At 44.9% G+C, this 20972-nt stretch overlaps 1 protein-coding gene across 1 annotated transcript in view; it reads left to right on the forward strand.

The window, feature by feature from the left end:
* The window catches only part of gpr153 (G protein-coupled receptor 153), a 97507-nt gene that overhangs the window by 27232 nt on the left and 49303 nt on the right, over positions 1-20972 (forward strand). The window contains exons 2-3 of the mRNA XM_078557885.1: positions 9927-9970; positions 11587-12127. Coding sequence (XP_078414011.1) covers positions 11742-12127 — 386 coding nt within the window. The 5' untranslated portion in view covers positions 9927-9970; positions 11587-11741. The remainder of the gene's footprint in view (positions 1-9926; positions 9971-11586; positions 12128-20972) is intronic.

Raw genomic sequence — 20972 nt, forward strand, 5'->3', positions numbered from 1 at the left:
ACATCGCTTCTCACTTCCCAGCAGGAGTCAGGATGGGGGTCCCCTGACAATGTTCTTTCTGCATCCAATTTCAACACCCCCGCTGTCACCCGGGCTCAGATCGACCAGCAGCAAAGGCAGGAGCTCAACTTTCCTCCTTTTACATACCTTTACCGCATACTTGGCCAACAAACATCAGGAGGAGGTGGGAGAGCAACAACCAATACCTTGTAGAATGGCCTGTTCTTTTAACAACCTATTAGCAAACGTGCAAGGCATCAATACAAAAGCAAATTGCTAGAAATCTGAAAATAAAAACAGAAAATGCTGGAAATGCTCAGCAGGTCCAGCAACATCTGTGGAGAGAGAAAAACAGAGTTAACGTTTCAGATTGAAGATAATTCTGATGAAGATCAGAATTGTTGGCTCTGTTTCTCTCTACAAAGATACTGACTGACCTGAGTATTTCCAGCAATTTCTGTTTTCGAGGTATCGAGTCAGCTTTATGCCGGGAAAGTCTCCAAGTTGTTATCGTTCTGAAATGTGACAATATTTTCATGACAGATTAAATTTATAAGAAAGGGCAGCGAATGAACAGCCTTGGCAAGGATATTTAATCCAACTTTACAGAATTCCATGCAAAATGATCCACACGTCAAATTATTCCTGGCTTCTTGAAGTTAAACCTGTGGCCCGTGTATAACTGTCCCATCAGAATGCGCATCTCCTCAGAGGAAGAACTTATGTTTTTAATGTTGCCCAGATCCCTGGGGGTGAGAGACTGGGAGCTGGCGAGAAAGCTATTGCAGTTCACCGTTTTTCCCCTGGCTTCACTGTGGTGATATTTTGTATTTTTAAGTTTTCTGTTAAGCAGCCTGCTGGCTATTAATCAAATTAACTGTCTCTCTAATTGACTGTTGTTCTAATTCCCAACTCCCAATAATCATCCACTCAGGGGATGTGGGAATCGCTGGAAAGGCCAGCATTTATTGCCCATTCCTAATTGCCCTTGAGAGGTCAGTGATGAGCCGTCGCCTTGAACCGCTGCAGCCCCTGTGGCGTAGGTACACCCACAGTGCTGTTAGGGAGGGAGTGCCAGGTTTTTGACCCAGTGACACTGAAGGAACAGTGGTATATTTCCAAGTCGGGATGGTGTGTGACTTGGAGGTGGTGGTGTCCCCATGCATCTCCTCTTGCCTTTCTAGGTGGGAGAAGTCACGTGTCTAGGAGGTGATAGCTTATCCTCAAAATTTCAGTTGCAAATGATGTCTAATGGTTTTCAATGTCAAATTCTGTCTAAATAACCTTCTGTGAAGAAAGCACCTTGGGATTATTTTTACTATGGTAAAGAAGCTACATCAATGCAAGTTGTTGAGGCGCCTGCATTTGAAATGTCAACTTGGCCTTTTTTCTTTACGGTTGCTGACACACTTGCTACAGTACTTGTCGTATTTTATAGTTTAATTTCAGATTTCCTGCATCTGCAGTTTTCTTTTTTCATTTGCTAGAGTTCAGGTTTCATCTCCCCCAACAGCTTTATTCATATTTAAAGCTGGATGAGAGTTTCTGTAAACAGACAGAGTCTCTTATGATCTAAAACCCACAACTTCATTCTTTTGTCTTGTATAAGTTAGTGCACTGTCAGTTTTAAACTTAGCCTTGAATCGTAACAAATCACTCTAGAGTATATGCAATGACCACCACTTCCCCTTTGAAGGCTGAAAAGTATACACCCATAACCAGGCAAATGCATACAGGCTAAACTACCAAGTCGGATTTATTTACAATCGATATACAGAAGCAAAAGTGATAGTAAACACCACAAAGCCTCACAGTATCAAATAGACCAGCTCGTAAGGAGTTAAAAGCTGATTTTCAGTGGGTAGCTTCCAACAATCTATTGGCAACCAAAGGATTCTTTGAACGGAATAACTGAGTTCCATATTTCATAGCCCTTCAAGAGGAAATGCTATGCCACAATGACGCGAGTTCCATTTTGCTCACGGAGACTCTGGCTCTGATTCAAGAACTTAAAAACTTGCAGCCAGGGATGTGTTTTGAGCTGTGAGCCTTCTTTCATGTGAAGCCATTTCTATCGAAGTAAACAAGTAAATAGAGCTGTTTGCAGTCTTTGCACATTGGTAGGTGAGATGGTACTGCTTTGAAACTATGGCATCCTTTGAATAAGACCCCAGACTGAGTTTCACACTTGATCAAAAAAAATTGCAATTCCATCTGTCAAACCACATACATTAGCATTTCAACCGAGCTGTTCCAACAGCCAAAGTAGGTGTCAAATCTCTAGGTCTGGGGCTGAAATCCACCATTGAAAGTGGAGGATAAAGCAGACCGAGAAAAGGACCGACAGACTGACAGACAGATGGGCAAGGACAGACAGGCAGAGGCAAGCCGCACATCCCGAATTTCATTCTCAATGACACTTGCACTGCAGCTCAGGATGGATTTCACCATCGTGGGTCCCTACTCAGCAGACGATACACTGAGCTTTCCTGTTGGGCACACTGGCGGGAGCAGGCAGTCATTCTGCCTGCCATGTTGGAGGTCTGACGTGAAGGAGCAGTGTTGGTGAGATGGCATTAGCCTCTGGATTTCTCCCTTCTCCTTTTTAACCTGAGTAATCTGGATGCTGGGGAGATACCAGTGTGCAGGTCAAAGGAGCAGTGGAAGTGTACCCAGGATGTAGCCCAGAACTGCACAGCTCCAGGTGACTGCAGGCTGTTGCAGTAGGCTCTCTTATAAAGGCTGCTGGTTTCTAGAGATCTTTGTATTTGAAGCTGGTCTGAGATCTTCTCTGTGGATTGAGTGCCCACCAGTGATTATTTAAACGAATCCTTGTCATCAGGTCAAAACGATGGTGTAAGTTCTGGCCTTCTGTTCTGCTGCAGATTCAATGACCATGGTCTTTTAGCTTGGCTGGTTGTAGCAGGGTGAGAGAGAATGCAGCGCCACCACTGGAGCGAATAGGAACAGCAGGCCTCCTTTATAATATTGTTTTTAGATGCTGTAGCGTCACCCTGTGGAGCCAGTGAGAATAGCAAGCATCACTGTTGCAATGTTATAAACTGCAAGTTTATATATATAATATAGAAAGATTTGCATTTATGTAGCTCTTTTCACAATCTCAGGACTTCCCAAAGTACTTCACAGCCAATTAGGTGCTTCTGAAGTGCAGTTGCTATTGTATTATAACAAACATGGCAGGCAATTTGCGGCAAACTCCCACAATTGGCAGGTGACGGTGTCCAGAAAATATGTTTTAGCGTTGTTGGTTGAGAAACAAGTATTGGCCAGGACAATTTATCTAAATAAATATGGAAATTTCCCTATTTATCATCAGAGGAGTAGGAAATTAGGACTGGGGGACTAGAAACTGGAGAGAGATTGGGGCCTGGAAACTAGGGCGAGAGAGAGGCTTCACTGCAGGCTCCAGCATAAGCTGAAGAAGGGGACCAGCTCCAGAGCAGTGTGTGCTCCCCAGAATGAGCTGCGATACTCCCCAGCACAGCAACTAACATGTCAGATGAACCCTGCACTTTCAACCCAAAAAAGCGTGTTAACTTTTTTTGTCTTATTCCTGAGTGTATGTATTGTATTGTACTTGCTGGGTGAATGGGTTATGATCTAAGACGTGAAAGATTGGAGTAACTGCAGGGTCCTTGGGCTTAGCTGATTGAACAAATGGGTGAGACTCAAACAGTTCATTGAAATCCATAATCCCAACCAATGCCTTGTTTGAGACCTTGAGTATTGCAGCACACGGTATCAATGGCTGGTGGAACCTTGTCATTTACAAAGTGATCCTTGGATTTCAGTCACACTGGTGAAGGCAGTTGCTGATTTGAAAGGCAGACAATTGCCCACAGGAAGGAATTAACTATAGTGCCAATATTTCTGGTCAATAGGTGTACCTTAACAGACTGCTTGTCCCCTTCAGGAATATCTCTGCCTCGCAGTAACATTCCTTTGCTTTTGTCTGCCAGAGAGCAGAAAAGGGAGAGGAAAATTTCAGTTCCGTCATCTCCCCCACCACCCCCAAGGTTGCCAACTCTAATTGGATGTATTCCAGAAGTTTCACCACATGATCTCTCAGGCTTCTGCTACTGGTTGCCCTGAAGCCTATCAGAGCAGCACGCTGCTTTCCACTGGCCAATGGGAAAGTGAACAAGCTCCCTACCATCCGATTGGGTGGGTTGTGATTGTCAATGGCCCTGTTTTAATAATTCCAATGTTTGTATAACGAATAAACAAAACCGTTAAAAGAAAATTCCTTAATGCCCGTATGATTTTTCTCCCAGGTTGCTCGCAGCAGTGTTCAGGTGATTAATCTTTAATTGCTGGAGAATCCTGGGAGAGCTGGCAACCCTGTCTGAGTGGGGATCCCAAAATCAAAATGTGCATCCAAAGTGTTAAGGGGCTGCAGGCGAATGGGTGGTGGTCCCTGGAACATATTATAAGTACTATTGTGTTGGAGACAGAGATGATGCTGAATTAATCAATTTTAACCTTTCAGAAATTTGAACCTTTTGCCTCCTATAGACTGGTGATGGTTTTTGCTCTACTGCAAGAAGAAATACACTAATGCGCTTATATAAGTGTAGGTATCAGCGGGAACAATTGCAAAGCATCTCATGTAAGATTAAATGCTTTGAAGCACAGTGACTGTTGTTACATAGAGAAGCCATTTTGCACACAGCAAGGACCCAGAAGGAACCAATGAGACGAGGTTTTGATTGAGGGAGGAATGTTGGCTAAGACATTGGGAGGCCTCCCTGCTCTCCTTGGATAATGCTCTGGGATCTTCAATATCTACCTGAGAAAAATATCCATTCGGAAGGATGGCACACTCAGACGCATTTCAATATCACCCAAGATTATGGGAACGATTCCTTTATTCCTCACTCACAGCCGGGTGTCATGTACAAAAGGGAAGCAGAGTGGAGGGGAGTTACAATATCTTAACCTTGGTTTGTTGGCCTGTTGAGCGCAGCCACCTGCCAAGTCTTGGGGAAGAAGCTGAAGCCACAACTTTCTGAATGTCACCCTTAAGAATAAATGAGAGCTGCTTAGACATGGAATTCAGGAGATGTTTCTGCTAAGAGCCGACTGTCCCTAGTGATTTGTTATATAGGCTGCTTACTGGACATTAATTGGCTCTCTGTGAAATAAAACTAGCATCTTTAAAGTTTTTCATCATAACAGCTAATATTTATCTAATGAATTGATTAAATTCCAGTGGTTCAGAAACAACTACAATTCAACCAGGCTACTCTATAAAGCTGGTGACTGCAGAAAGTTTATAGGAGCTCTCTTTAACAGCAAGAGATATGGTGTGATAATTTACACAGCATATATCTGGAATGCATTGCCTGAAAGGGTGGAGGAAGTAGATTAAATAGAAATTTTCAAAAATGTTTTGAATAAATGCTTTGAAAAGGGAAAAACTTGCAGGGCCATGGGCAAAGAGCCAGGGACTGGGACAAATTGAATAGCTCTTTCAAGGAGCTGGCACCAGCATGAAGGGCTTAATGGCCTCTTTCTATGATGTATGATTTTTTGATTCCAAGTATCCCTGCTAACCAAGGAGGTTATTCTTAACCAAGTCATATGGTGATGGGCTTCTCACAATAGCAGTATGTCGCACACCTGGAAGTGAGGAATTTTGCCCAATATATATGGGCTGTGTCTTCTATTGAAGTGGGAAGCCTAAATCCTGCCACCCCCACCCTCAAGGGCACCCACCTTGGTGCAATCAGTTGTAGTGTGCATATTAGTCCTCATTCCCCTCTTGATTGTGGTGATCTAACCCTGCTCTGGTATGTATTGTGGCTTCAGGCCAAAGCAGGCCAAGGAAGCCTCCTGCTGATCACTACCTACCACCCACCCCCCCCCTCTCCCACCCTTTGGAAGAAACACTGAAGATAGGAAGAGTGTAGAATGTATTTTGGGGGCTGGATTTCAATGTGATTCCACCAGTGCCCATGCTGGCCAAGTGCCAAAGGACACAGCTGCCAGCTGGGCCTGTGTTGGGTGGTGAAGGAACCAGCATGAGGAAGCAACCTACTGGATCCCATTCCTTACTGTTATGGAAATGTCTGCTCACAACAGCACTGGCAGAAACACCCACCACAGAGTCCTTGTGAAGACAAAGTCTGATCTCCACAGTGAAAGCACTGTGCCTGTGGCACTAACGCTGTGGACAGAATAAGGACTGATGTGGCAGCCCAAAGCTGGTTACTGGGCGCCATCAGCAGAATAATTGTATACCACCACAATCTGTAACCCTGTGGCCTGCCACATTCCTAACCCTTTGATCAACCTAAAGCCAAGAGACAAACCATAGTTCAGTGTAGAAGGGTGTGTCAGGAGCAGCACCAAACATATCTTGGAATGAATTGTGAATATAGTGAAGCTGATACACCGAGTTACCCATCTGCTAAACATCAAAAACTGTAAGTTATAGATGAACTTATGGTCCCAAAATTCTTGAGGCCCCTATTGAATTTTACATCCAGTTTGAAAGGGCGAAGAGTGGGTCTAAGACTAGTATCTTAAACTTAAATAAGGGCAACCATGTGGGGATGAAAGCTGAGCTAGCTGAAGTGAACTGGGAAACTAGGCTAGAGGACAGATCATTAGAGAAGCAGTGGCAGACATTTAAGGGAATATTTCAGAGTATTCAGAATAAGTAGACTCCTATTATAAAGAGAAATTCTAAGGGGAGGACCCACCATCCATGGTTAACTAGAGATGTCAAGGAAAACATCAAACTTAAGGTAAAAAACATACAACTCCGCAAAGATGAGTGACAGGACAGATGATTGGATGAAATATAAAGAACGGCAGAGAACGTCTAAAAGGTTAATCAAGAGAAAGAAATTAGAGTATGAGAGGAAGCTAGCTAGAAATGTAAATATGGATAGCAAGAGTTTCTACAGATACTTAAAAAGGAAAGGAGTAAGTAAAATGAGTGTTGGTCCTCTGGAGATTGACAGTGAGGCGTTAATAGATAATAAGGAAATGGCGGAAGAAATGAACAAATATTTTGCTTCTGTGTTCACTATAGAGGATACAAAAAACATTCCGGTAATAGCTACAAATCAGGAGGTGAACGGGAGAAAGGAACTTGGTGAAATTGAAATCACTAGGGAAATGGTGCTGAGCAAATTGATGGAGTTGCAGGCTGGCAAGTCTCCGGGTCCCGACGGACGACACCCTAGAGCAAAAGAGGTGGCTAATGAGGTAGTCGATGTGCTGGTGTTAATTTTCCAAAATTTAGAATCTGTAAAGGTTCCATCAGATTGGAAAGTAGCAAATAAAACCCCTTTATTCAAGAAGGGAGAGAAGCAGAAAACCGGGAACTATAGGCCAGTTAGTGTGACGTCTGCCGTGGGGAAGTTATTAGAATCGAACATTAAGTAGGTTATAGCTGGGCATTTAGAAGAGCTCAAGGCAATTGGGAAGAGTCAGCATAGTTTTGTGAAAGGAAAATCATGTTTAACCAATTTATTGGAGTTTTTGAAGAAGTAACATGCGCAGTGGATAAAGGGGAACCTGTAGATGTACTGTACTTGGATTTCCAGAAGGTATTTGATAAGGCGTCACATCAAAGATTATTACGGAAAATAAAAGCGGATGGTGTAGTGGGTAACATGTTAGCATCGATAGAAGATTAGCTGGCAGAAGGCAGAGTATGCATAAATGGGTCTTTTTCTGATTGGCAGGATGTGACAAGCAGTGTCCTACTGGGGCCTCAACTTTTTACAATTTACATCAATGACTTAGTTGAGGGGAGTGAAGACATGGTAGCTAAATTTGCAGATGAGACAAAGATAGGTAGGAAAGTATGTTGTGAAGAGGACATGAGGAGGCTGCAGATCGATATAGATAGGTTGAGTGAGTGGGCAGAGATCTGCAAATGGAGTTTAATATGGGAAAATGTGAAGTTGTTCACTTTGGCAGGAAGAACAAAAAAGTAGAGTTTTACTTACATGGAGACCGGCTGCATAATTTTGAGGTGCAGAGGGATCTAGGTGTTCTAATACATGAGTCACAAAAAGTTAGTATGCAGGTACAGCAAGTAATTAAGAAGGCTAATAGAATGCTAACCTTTATTATGAGAGGGATTGAACATAAAAGTAAGGATGTTATGCTTCAGTTATACAGGGCATTGGTGAGACCGCACCTCGAGTACTGTGTGCAGTTTTGGTCTCCTTATTTAAGGAAGGATATAAATACATTGGAGGTGGTTCAGAGGAGGTTTATTAGATTTTTACCTGGAGTGAGTGGGTTGTTTTATGAGGGAAGGTTGGACCAGACTGGTCTTGTTTCCACTGGAGTTTAGAAGAGAGAGGGGTGATTTGATTGAAGTATACAAGATTCTGGATGTCGAAAGGATGTTTCTTCTTGTGGGTGAGTCCAGAAACAGGGGGCTTCATTTTAAAATTAGGGGCCACTCTTTTAGGACAGAGATGAACAAAAAATTTCTCCTCAACTTGTTGTAAGCCAGTCATCACGGCCCAGGATATCACTGCAAGGGTTTCTTGAGGAAGCTACCAATCATCTACAACTGCTTCATCAATGACCTGTCCTCTGACGTAATGTTAAGGGATGGGCAATATATGCAGCCTTGCCAATGTAAACCTGCATCCTGTGGACAAATGGAAAAATAAAGTTGACAAAACTAATGTTGAGGAATCATTCACTGCAATGAACAGTTCAAAATTCAGAAAATGCAAACTATAGAGCAGCAAGTTACAATAAACAAGAGAAATCAAATGCAAATTTCTTTTTTTGCACAAAGTTTGGTAGAAATGTAGAATAATTTAGCAGAATAGGACATTGTCGCAGAGTGTATAAAGAGACAATTAGAAGTCCAACTCTAGAGACTTGAGTACAAAATCTAGGCTACAATCCAGTGCAGTACAATGGGGAGTGCTGCACTATTGTAGATGCTGTCTTTCAGAGAAAATATTAAAGCAAAGCCCTGTCTGCTCTCTCGAGTGGGCATTAAAGATCTCGTGGCACTGTTTTGAGGGAGAGCAGGCGAGTTCTCCCTGGCCAATATTTATCCACCAACTGAGATTACTAAAACAGATTTTCTGGCCATTGTCACCTTTTGATGTTTGGGAGCTTGCTGTGCACAAATTGGCTTTGGTGTTTCTTACATTACAAAAGTAACTGCACTTCAAAAGCACTTCATTGGCTGTAAAGCGTTTTGGAACATCCTGAGGTTGTGAAGGGTGCTGTATAAATGCAAATTTTTCTTTTCTAGAGTGATAATGGATTGAAGGTTAAGTATGAGGAAAGGGTTGAAAGAGCTGATTAAGATAAATTGATCAGCTTGTTGGGCCTAATGACCTTTCCCTTAGTATTTCCACCCTTCGAAAGGCAACGTTTGTCGCTGTGGGGAGGAGAAAGGCAACAAGAATTGTAACAAACATGGGAATTTAGGCACTCGCAGGGAGCAGGAAGTTAAGACTGGATTCTTTCTAATGCTTTGTTTTGCATCACCCCTAACGCATACGTGACCATGGAAACCCTCTCTGCAGGGAGCAGCCTGCATTCATGTTTTATCTTTTCCACAAACTGTTCTTGGAGATTGAGCAACCCCTCCTCTGTTTTCAGACAGCATTCCCAACCGTTTTCCAATGCAATATGTCTGTCTGAATACGAGAAGTAACTGTGTAAAGCTGAGAGGCTAATTTCTGCTCTGAGACCTGTGATGCTGAATAAACATGCAGCATGAATCTAGGATTCAGATATTAACGCTGTACATCATCTTCCTTCGGCTATTTTAATTTAAGAATTGGCTGGCAGCTCTGCCTTTGGCTGTGCTGCTGTATTGAGCTCCCTGCTGCAAGAGACTGACATTTGAGTTTTTTTTCCGTGAAATAATTTATACATAGAATTTTCTCTTTTTTTTCCAGTTTGGGTGCTTGAAGAGGATGAAAACATTTTGTCTCAGATGCAGGTAGGAGCTGTGCTGAACGCCTTTTATAGTTTGTTTTCAGTTCCTTTCCTGTTCCTCTCCAGCAGGCGTTGACTCCGGAGAGAAGGGCTTTGGGATCCACTGTAGGAGTTGAGCAGTCAGCCCAGGCTGACACCCCAGTGCCCTCCTTCAGGTGGGAGTGAATTCCAATTTGTGATGGACAGATGTTCCCAGGAATCTGGAGTAGGTGGCGGAGAGAGGTATCTCTGTGCAAATAGGGAGATGCGCCCACCAGAAACCATCGTTACTGACGCTGGCAACGTTTCTGGGGTTAGGGGGAAGCAGGTGGTGAGGAGGTTGGGTGTCGATGCATTACTTTTGGCAAGAGGCAAATGGCACTGAAAAGCACAAAGTCTGGATGAGGACTGTCAGCTTGGTGTAGGTGGAGTGTCGGGGTGGGGGAGTGTGGGGTCCCTGGGGGTGTGCGGGTTTGTTATGGGTGTGTAGGGTCAGGGTGAGGTAGTCTGTGGGGCTGGGGGGAGGGCAGATTTGGGTTGGGGGGTAGGGGAGTGTTGGTTCAGGATGGGGGATGAGTATGGGGTCAAGGAGAGGAGGATTGTGGGGTCGGGGATTTGTGGAGTGTTGGTTTGGGGTGGGGGAATGTGCCTGACCAAACCCACCTCAAGCACTCATACACAGGGTCTCATTGAGGGCCAATGACACAGGTACTTCTGGCGTAGAGAGTTCTTGCTTCAGATCCTACCCCATCCTACACCAATAATTATGCTGGTGGAGTCTCTGCCCCTAACAGGCCAACCCAGAAAGTGGAAAGGCAGATCAGGAATCAGTCTATTCAAGTCCTGACCCAAAATCCAGTGTGTCCAAGACTGTCTGGTTAAGTCCCCCTAGAGCGAGGGCAGAAAAGGCTAGGATCGTCAAGGGAGAGTAAGGAGTTCCCTCACTGTCTGACTAGAATTCCTCACCCAATTTACACCACCGATGAATAGACTCATTCATTATTATGTGATCTTGCTGTGCACAAACCATTTGCAAATTTGTCTACGTAAGAACGATTATCTTCGAGGTAATTAATTGTCATAAGTCTGTGAAAACATTTCTGATAGGGCACTGTGTAATTGCCAGTTCTGTTTTCCTTAATCGAATATGGTTCCACCAGGTCAGAGAACACCCTCTGCACACTCCTCCCCCATCATTCCCGAGTGGCCATTCTTCAGAGTTGAGCATAGCTGCCAAGTGTCAGCATTCTATTTGACCACAGAGTATCAAAGTTTAGTCCATTCATGTCCTTACACACTGCACGCACAGGCGCATGCGAAACACAGGCACTTGGGCATATAGACACGCAACATAATGCAGTGAGGGGTGAGGAGTGTGACTTGGCAATTGGGAGTGGCTGATGGTTCTCCCTGTCTTCCAGGGGCACTGGGGTTAAGATCAGCACAGATTTAGGTGGGGCGGGGGGGAATAAGTCCGGTATCTTCAGGTTTGTGTGTTTAGTGCAATATCAGGTGGTTTTTTTCTACTCATTAAGTCTTTGACAGAAGCTCAGAGGAACAGGACTAGAGCCATTTAGCCCCTCGAGCCTGTTCCACCATTCAATGTTTGTGTCATTGTTAACACTTTCTTTTAATGTGCAGGTGATGGTGACATATCGTGTCTGTGCAATGTTCCTACGTGTGGGATGAAGGGGCTCGAGACTTCATTGACTATCTTCTCACTGGAACAGATTCAATCCTAGGAATGCCGTTGCTCGCCCGCACACTTGCACACAATCTGCTACAGGTCCCATACAATGGGAGTTCCACGATCCGCCATGAGTGAGAACACAGACGAGCAGAGCTTGTACAACAATGCCTTGGCTTGGCTAATCTGTTCGGGGGTTTCACTGCTAGCCAACACCTGGGGAATCCTGAGCATCAGCGCCAAGCAGAAGAAATGGAAGCCACTGGAATTCCTCATCTGCACGTTGGCTGGTACACACATTCTTAACGTGGGTATCCCCATCACCATGTACTCAGTCATCCAACTCAGGAGGCAACATTCGGACTATGAATGGAACGAGGGGCTGTGCAAAGTGTTTGTCTCCACTTTCTATACGCTGACCCTGGTGACATGCTTCTCTGTGACCTCCCTGTCCTATCACCGCATGTGGATGGTGCGGTGGCCAGTCAATTACAGGTAAGGGGGTGGGTCGAATGAAATGGCTCAGCATTTAGTAATGTGGCCAATGGGCTTTCTCATGGTTTCAGCATCTCTGCACATGCCCTGCCTTCACCCAAAATCCTGTTTCTATGTCCTAGAATGTGGACACATGTACGCTTCCTTCTGGTCACTAGGACACCCGAAACCTATTGAGGTTGAAGTTCTGATTCCATTTTTCGGATGCACTTCTATCTTTATTATCAATGCATCTGATGTGCCAGTCATCTTTATAATCTGGGCATCCAAATGAAATACTGCATGGTACAATCACATATCACCAACTGCTTGATCCAGATGTTCAAGTATTGGGCCAAAGCAATGAGATCAGCCATGATCTAAATGAATGATGAAACAGGCTTGAGGGCCTGAATGGCCTACCTCTGTTCCTATGCTCCTAATAAGGGAAAAGACCTATATGCATTTGAAGGGGTTTTAGAGAGATGCTTCACCCAATTTGTAAAAATTCAGATACAATAAAAGAACTAAGGGCCTAGCTGTAGACCCCTTTTTAATATTTGAGATGGTAATGAAGGACTAATTCTGTGGCCCAGCACTTCCAGTGGGGATTATTGCTTATGGGGAGCATTGCTTGCAGGGAATGTACCTGGAGTAGTGACCTTGGGGCACATTGTAACTGAAGCCAAAACTGAAAAAGTGACATCACAGGAAAGCTGTGACCTGATTGGTTGGTAGGAAATCTGCACCAAATTTGAAAAAAAAAACACTGCAAAGCTAACTAATAAATTAATTATCTAAGTCGAGATGGCTGGGCAGGTGATGTGGCTGTATGATGTGGGAGCTGACAGATCCCATTGCGAGCCGCAGTGACCATATCTGCAGCAAGTGTTGGTTGCTGGAGGAACTCCGGCTCAGAATTGATGAGCTGGAGTCCGAGCTCTGGACGCTGCGGCACATCTGGGAGGGGGAGAGTTACCTGGACGCTTTGTTTCAGGAGGCGGTCACACCTGGTAGATTAAGTACCTCAAGTCCGGTCAGTGGTCAGGGTCAGCAGGGTGTGACTGCAAGTGAGGCAGGTAGAGGGATCCTGTGTTCAGGAACAGAGGAGCTTCAGCTCTTGACATTGTCCAACAGGTATGAGGTACTTGCTCCCTGTGTGGATGAGGAAGAGGGCTCTAGGGAGGATGAGCCAGCTGACCACGGCACCGTGGCACAGGAGGCCATTCAAGTGGGGGGAACAAAAAGACAAGTGGTAGTTGTAGGGGATTCCATAATTAGGGGAATTGATAACATCCTTTGTAAGCAGGATTGAGAGTCCCGCATGGTATGTTGCCTGCCTGGTGCCAGGGTGAGGGACATCTCTGACCGGCTTGAAAGGATTTTGGAGAGGGAGGGGGAGGATCCAGTTGTTGTGGTCCACGTCGGGACAAATAACATAGGTAAGGCTAGGAAAGAGGACCTGTTTGGGGATTATCAGGAACTAGGAACTAAATTAAAGAACAGGTCCTCAAGGGTTATAATCTCCGGATAACTACCCGAGCCACGTGCAAATTGGCATAGGGACGCGAGAATAAGGGAAGTAAACACGTGGCTAAGGGAGTGGTGCGGGAAAGAGGAGTTCCATTTCGTGGGGCACTGGCATCAGTATTGGAACAGGAGGGATCTGAACCGATCTGGGACCAATGTTCTAGCGAAAAGGGTAAATAGGGTGGTCAACAGGACTTTAAACTAGAAAGGGGGGTGGGGGAGGTGTTCAAGGGTAAAACTCCAAGGAGTATGACTAATAGGAAACAAAGCAGCAGGTTAGCGTGTGGGGGGTGGATTCAACTTCATGGAAAATTATGAAAAAACTGAAAAGAAAGGAGAGCCCAGGAGAGGCTAATAAAGACCCCAGAACACAAAATAGGACAGAGTGTTTGGAAAGGGCTAGGAATCTAACTTCAAGCACATCAGATAAAGGGACGACAATGAGAAAGGGGATGGGAAATACAGGACTGAAGGTGTTGTATCTGAATGCACACAGTATACGAAATAAGGTAAATGAGCTTGTGGTGCAGATTGAAATTGGCAGGTATGATGTGGTGGGCATCACGGAGACATGGCTGCAAGGGGATCAGGACTGGGAGCTAAATATCCAAGGATATACATCCTATCGAAAATATAGGCAGGTTGGCAGAGGGGGTGGGGTTGCTTTGTTAGTAAGAAATGAAATTAAATCAATAGCAAGAAATGACGTGGGGTCAGATGATGTAGAATCTGTGTGGGTAGAGTTGAGGAACCGCAAAGGTTAAAAAACCATAATGGGAGTTATGTACAGGCCTCTGAACAGTAGTCAGGATGTGGGGCACAAGATACACCAGGAGGTAGAAAAGGCGTGTAAGAAAGGAAAGGTTACAGTTATCATGGGGGATTTCAATATGCAGGTAGACTGGGAAAATCAGGTTGGTAGTGGATCCCAAGAAAAGGAATTTGTGGAATGTCTATGAGATGGCTTTTTGGAGCAACTTGTGGTGGAGTCCACTAGGGAACAGGCAATTCTAGATTTAGTGATGTGTAATGAGGCAGATTTGATAAGGGAGCTTAAGGTGAAGGAACCCTTAGGAGGAAGTGACCATAATATGATAGAATTTACCCTGCAATTTGAGAGGAAAAAGCTGGAATCAGATGTAACGGTATTATAGTTGAATAAAGGCAACTACAGAGGCATGAGGGAGGAGCTGGCCAGAATTGTCTGGGAGATGAGCCTAGCAGGAAAGACAGTGGAACAGCAATGGCAGGGGTTTCTGGGAGTAATTTGGGGGACACGGCAAAAATTCATCCCTAGGAAGAAGAAGCATACTAAAGGGAGGACGAGGCAACTATGGCTGACAAGGGAGGTCAGGGACAGCATAAAAGTTAAAGAGAAAGCATACAATGTGGCGAAGAGCAGTGGGAAACCAGGGGTTTGGTAAACCTACAAAGACCAACAGAGGACAACTAAAAAAGAAATAAGGAGGGAAAAGATTAAATATGAGGGTAAACTAGCCAGTAATATAAAAGAAGATTGCAAGAGTTTTTTTAAATATATAAATGGTAAGAGAGAGGCAAAAGTGGACATTGGGCCACTGGAAAATGACGCTGGAGAAGTAGTAGTGGGGAACAAAGAAATGGCGGAGGAACTGAATAGGTACTTTGCGTTAGTCTTCACGGTGGAAGACACGAGTAACATCCCCAAAGTTCAAGAGAGTCGGGGGGCAGAGGTGAGGTATGGTGGCCATTATCAAGGAGAACTGAAAGATCTGAAGGTGGATAAATCACCTGGACCAGATGGATTACACCCCAGAGTTCTGAAGGAGATAGCTGAAGAGATAGTGGAGGCGTTAGTGGTGATCTTTCAGGAGTCACTCGAGTCAGGGAGGGTCCCAGAGGACTGGAAAATCGCTACTGTAACCCCCCTGTTTAAGAAGGGAGCGAGGCAAAAGATGGGAAATTACAGGCCGATTAGCCTGACCTCGGTCGTTGGTAAGATTTTAGAGTCCATTATTAAGGATGAGATTTCAGAACACTTGGAAGTGCATGGTAAAATAGGGCAAAGTCAGCATAGTTTCATCAAGGGAGGTCATGCCTGACAAATCTGTTAGAATTCTTTGAGGAGGTAACGAGTAGGTTAGACAAAGGAGAGCCAATGGATGTTATCTACTTGGACTTCCAGAAGGCCTTTGACAAGGTGCCGCACAGGAGGCTGCTCAGTGAGATAAGACCCCATGGTGTTAGAGGCAAGGTACTAGCATGGATAGAAGATTGGCTGTCTGACAGGAGGCAGAGAGTGGGGATAAGGGGGTCCTTCTCAGGATGGTGACCAGTGACTAGTGGAGTTCCGCAGGGGTCAGTGTTGGGACGACAACTTTTCACTTTATACATTAATGATCTAGATGAAGGAACTGAGGGCATCCTGGCTAAGTTTGCAGATGATACAAAGATAGGTGGAGGGACAGGTAGTATTGAGGAGGCGTTGAGGCTGCAGAAGGATTTGGACAGGTTAGGAGAATGGGCAAAGAAGTGGCAGATGGAATACAATGTGGGCAAGTGTGAGGTCATGCACTTTGGTAGGAAGAATAGAGGCGTAGACTATTTTCTAAATGGGGAGAGAATTCAGAAATCTGGAGTGCAAAGGGACTTGGGAGTCCTATTCCAGGATTCTCTTAAGGTTAACTTGCAGGTTGAGTCGGTAGTTAAGAACGCAAATGCAATGTTGGCATTTATTTTGAGAGGACTAGAATATAAAAGCAGGGATGTGCTGCTGAGTCTTTATAAGGCCTTGGTCAGACCACATTTAGAATATGGTGAGCAATTTTGGGTCCCGTATCTCAGGAAGGATGTTCTGGCCCTGGAGAGGGTCCAGAGGAGATTCACGAGAACGATCCCAGGAATGAAAGGCTTAACATATGAGGAACGTTTGAGGACTCTGGGTCTATATTCGATGGAGTTTAGAAGGATATCGGGGGGGATCTGATTGAAACTTACAGAATACTGAAAGGCCTGGATAGAGTGGACGTGGGGAAGATGTTTCCATTAGTAGGAGAGACTAGGACCCGAGGGCACAGCCTCAGACTAAAGGGAAAACCTTTTAGAACAGAGATGATGAGAAACTTCTTTAGCCAGAGAGTGGTGAATCTATGGAATTCATTGCCACAGAAGGCTGTGGAGGCCAGGTCATTGAATGTATTTAAGACCGAGATAGATAGGTTCTTGATTGGTAAGGGGATCAAAGGTTACGGGGAGAAGGCAGGAGAATGGGGTTGAGAAACATATCAGCCATGATTGAATGGCGGAGCAGACTCAATGGGCCGAATGGCCTAATTTCTGCTCCTATGTCTTACGGTCTTATGGTTTGCAACTGGCTGTTTCTGCACCATTTCCCAAGATACACACTTTGCAAGTGGAATAGACAGAAGATCATAGCCTGCACACACCTAATATTTGATGTTATGTGCATTCTTGGAAGCACTAAGTTGCTCTATTAGAGGGCAAGGAGAGTTTTTTTTTGAGTTTCTTTGACCCAACCTCCTCTTAACATAACCCAAATGCAATCGACTTTCCAAATGTTGATGCTACCAGCTTAGATTTTCCATGACATAGCTGGGATTGATTTCCAATGATCAACTTCAGACTGAACAGAACAAAACCTGAATCATGAAGGATGACAGGCGCTTGGAGAGAGTATCTCAATATTGGGAGACAGATTCTCCTGTTCCTGTATCTGGGTGTATTGGATCAGCAGGACACAGTGCAGTGAGGAAAATTGGGTAGAAAGGATTGCAAGTCAAACTTCCTGTCCAGAAGCAGGAATTGGAAAATCTGCCTAAGAATCTGCACCTCAGCTTTACTTAAATAGGAATAGGAAGAGTCACTGCAATTCAAAGAATAATCCACTAGGTAAAACATTTTGAGACATCTATGGGTTTTTTGAAGAGGTAATAGAGAGGATTCAAGAGGGCAATGACTTAGCAGCTCTATATCAAAAGGCAGTTGATTAAATGCCGCAAAACAGACTTGTGAACAAAGTTATAGTTCATGGAATAAAAGAGAAAGTAACAACTCTGTTATTGTGGGTTTGTCTCGGGATTCCTTGGTTTCTTGGTCTAGAAGTGATCTTGCTGAAGGCAATGGTCTTTCTTTCAAAGTACCTTTATTTACATCACTATTTACAAGGTTACCGAACATCAGGATAGGCTACAGTTCCTCTCTCAGGTGCTCCTCACTCATCTTCTGTCAGTGAGTGACATCACTATGATATAGCTCCTTATGTGCATGCTTAGTGGCTATTTTTAGAATTAATTCTTTACTCTACATCTTCCCCCTCCCCCCCAAATGTCTTTATTCCTGTCTTATTATATACACCTCCTCCTACATCTCCCCACACATTCTCTGCTTTTAAAGGGATCGTCCCCTTGGTCTTCCTGGATGAGTGTGGAGTTCCTTCTGAGGTGGTTGGGAATTCATTCTCTCCAAAGTCTGTTTCTGGGGGTTTTCACGCCTGGTTTCCCTCATACTTGATTCTGTAGGTGTGATGTTCTCCTGAGGATCAGGTTATGCAGTCCATCCTGCTAAGGGGTGTTCTGCCCATATAAATAAGGGTGGTTCTGTTCCTTTGGATGATGCCTGACTGCGTCTGCAGAAGATACAATCTCAGTTACTGTAGCTTCTCTATTACGGTACCTTCTTGCTGCTGGTTTCCGATCCATACCATCTCGCCCCTTTCGCGAGTGGGAAGGTCATGTGCCCTGTACCTTTGGTTAAAGGTACAGGCTTGACTTGCTCTGTAGCTTTTGCTCTGTAGGTTTCTTCCCTTTTTCTAGCCCAACCATGGTCTTCCACTGTGACTGTTAGGTATCAATGTGTGAGGAAGGAAAGGAAGTTGGGTTCTTTGCTTGTGACTCAACAGAAGCTCGCATGGGGCGAAGCCATTCTGCAGCGGTGTAGAGGGATAACTGAGCAGAGTGAGCTCAAAGTTGTCATTCTTCCTTAGTAGGTCTTTTACAGTATATGGTCCTTGCTCAGCCTCTCCATTAGACTGAAGGCACTTCGGCGAACTTGTGATGTGGACAAATCCAAAGGATTGGCAACATTCTTTGGAAAATTGTGGCCCGTTGTCAGAGACGACAGCATCTGGAATGCCGTGTGTGGAGAACATCCTCTTCAAGGAGGTAATAACGTCTTCAGAAGTGAAGCCATGTATCTTTTGTACCTCTACCAGCAGGAATAATAAATAGCCTGCTACTATGAAAAACACTATCCCTTTGAATTCAAACAAGTTTAGCCAAGGCATCCCTGAGGTCTGGGTGAGAAGGAGGAGGGCAGAAGTGGCTCTTTCTACTCCTGTCTGTGAATGGTGTAGGTGACACAGTTGGAGACCATCTCGTCGATAGAGTGTGAAATACCTGCCCACCATACGGACTGTTGTGCCTCGGCTTGACGCTTGGTAATAGCAAGATGTCCTTGGTGAACCTTCTGGAGGATTTTTGTTCTTTCGTGGGGTGTGGGCTTCACATGCTAGGCCAGCATTTATTGCCTATCCCGAGTTGCCCTCGTGAAGGTGCTGGTGAGCTGCCTTCTTGAGCCGCTGCAGTTCATGTGATGTAGGTACACCCACAGTGCTGTTAGGGAGGGAGTTCCAGGATTTTGATCCAGTGACAGTGATCGAATGGCGATATATTTCCAAGTCAGGATGGTGAGTGGCTTGGAAGGGAACTTTCAGGTGATGGTGTTCCCATCGATCTGCTGCCCTTGTCCTTTTAGAAGGTAGTGGTCATGGGTTTGGAAGGTGCTGTTGAAGGAACTTTAGTGAATTCCTGCAGTGTACCTTCTAGATGGTACACACTGCTGCAACTGTGCGTTTGTGGTGGAGGGAGTGAATGTTTGTGGATGTGGTGGCTATCAAGCTGCTGTGTCCTGGATGGTGTCAAGCTTCTTGAGTGTTATGGGAGCGGCACTCATCCAAGCAGGTGGGGAATATTCCATCACACTCCTGACTTGCGCCTTGTAGATGGTGGACAGACTTTGGGGAGTCAGGAAGTGAGTTACTCGTCGCAGGATTCCTAACCTCTGATCTGCTCTTATAGCCACAGTATTTATATGGCTAGTCCAGTTCAGTTTCTGGACAATGGTAGCACCCAAGATGTTGGTAGTGGGGGATCCAGTGATCATTTGAACATCAAAGGGCGATGGTTAGACTCTCTTGTTAGAGATGGTCATTGTCTGGCACTTGTGTGGTGTGAATGTTACTTGCCATTTGTCAGCCCAAACCTGGATATTGTCCAGGTCTTGCTGCATTTGGACATGACTCCTCAGATACTGAAGCAGTCCACGAATGGTGCTGAACATTGTACAATCATCAGTGAACTTCCCCACTTCTGACCTTCTGATGGAAGGAAGGTCATTGATGAAGCAGCTGAAGATGGTTGGGCCTAGGACACTACCCTGAGGAACTTCTGCAGTGATGTCCTGGAGCTGAGATGACTGATCTCCAGCAACCACAACCATCTTCCTTTATGCTAGGTATGACTCCAATCAGTGGAGAGTTTTCCCCCTGATTCCCATTGACTCCAGTTTTGCTAGGGTTCCTTGATGCCATACTCGGTCAAATATGGCCTTGATGTCAAGGGCAGTCACTCTCACCTCAGGAGCTCAGCTCTTTTGTCCATGTTTGAACCAAGGTTGTAATGAGGTCAGGAGCTGAGTGGCCCTGGCTGAACCCAAACTGGGTGTCAGTGAGCAGGTTATTGCTAAACAAGAGCTGCTTGATAGCTCTGTTAAATGACCCCTTCCATTACTGATGATCGAGAGTAGACCGATGGGGCAGTAATTGGCTGGGTTGGTTTTGTCCTGCTTTTTGTGTACAGGACATACCTGGGCAATTTTCCACATCGCCAAGTAGATTCCAGTGTTGTAGCTGTACTGGAACAGCTTGGCTAGGGATACAGCAAGTTCTCGAGCACAAGTCTTCAGTACTATAGCCGGAATATTGTAAGGGCCCATAGCCTTTGCAGTGTCCAGTGCCTTCAGCCGTTTCTTGATATCACTTGGAGTGAATCAAATTGGATGAAGACTGGCATCTGTGATGCTGGGGACCTTCAGAGGATCATCCACACAGCATTTCTGGCTGAAGATTGTAGCAAATGCTTCAGCCTCATCTTTTGCACTGATGTGCTGCGCTCCCCCATCATTGAGGATGGGGATATTTGTGGAGCAGCCTCCTCTAGTGAGTTGTTTAATTGTCCACCACCATTCACGACTGGATGTGGCAGGATTGCAAGAGTAATGGTTAATAGATGTTTTTTGGTCTGGAGGATTGCAAGCTTAGATCTGATCTGTTGGTTGTGGG

This window comes from Cetorhinus maximus, chromosome 15, assembly GCF_964194155.1.
Source record: "Cetorhinus maximus chromosome 15, sCetMax3.hap1.1, whole genome shotgun sequence".
NCBI lineage: Eukaryota > Metazoa > Chordata > Chondrichthyes > Lamniformes > Cetorhinidae > Cetorhinus > Cetorhinus maximus.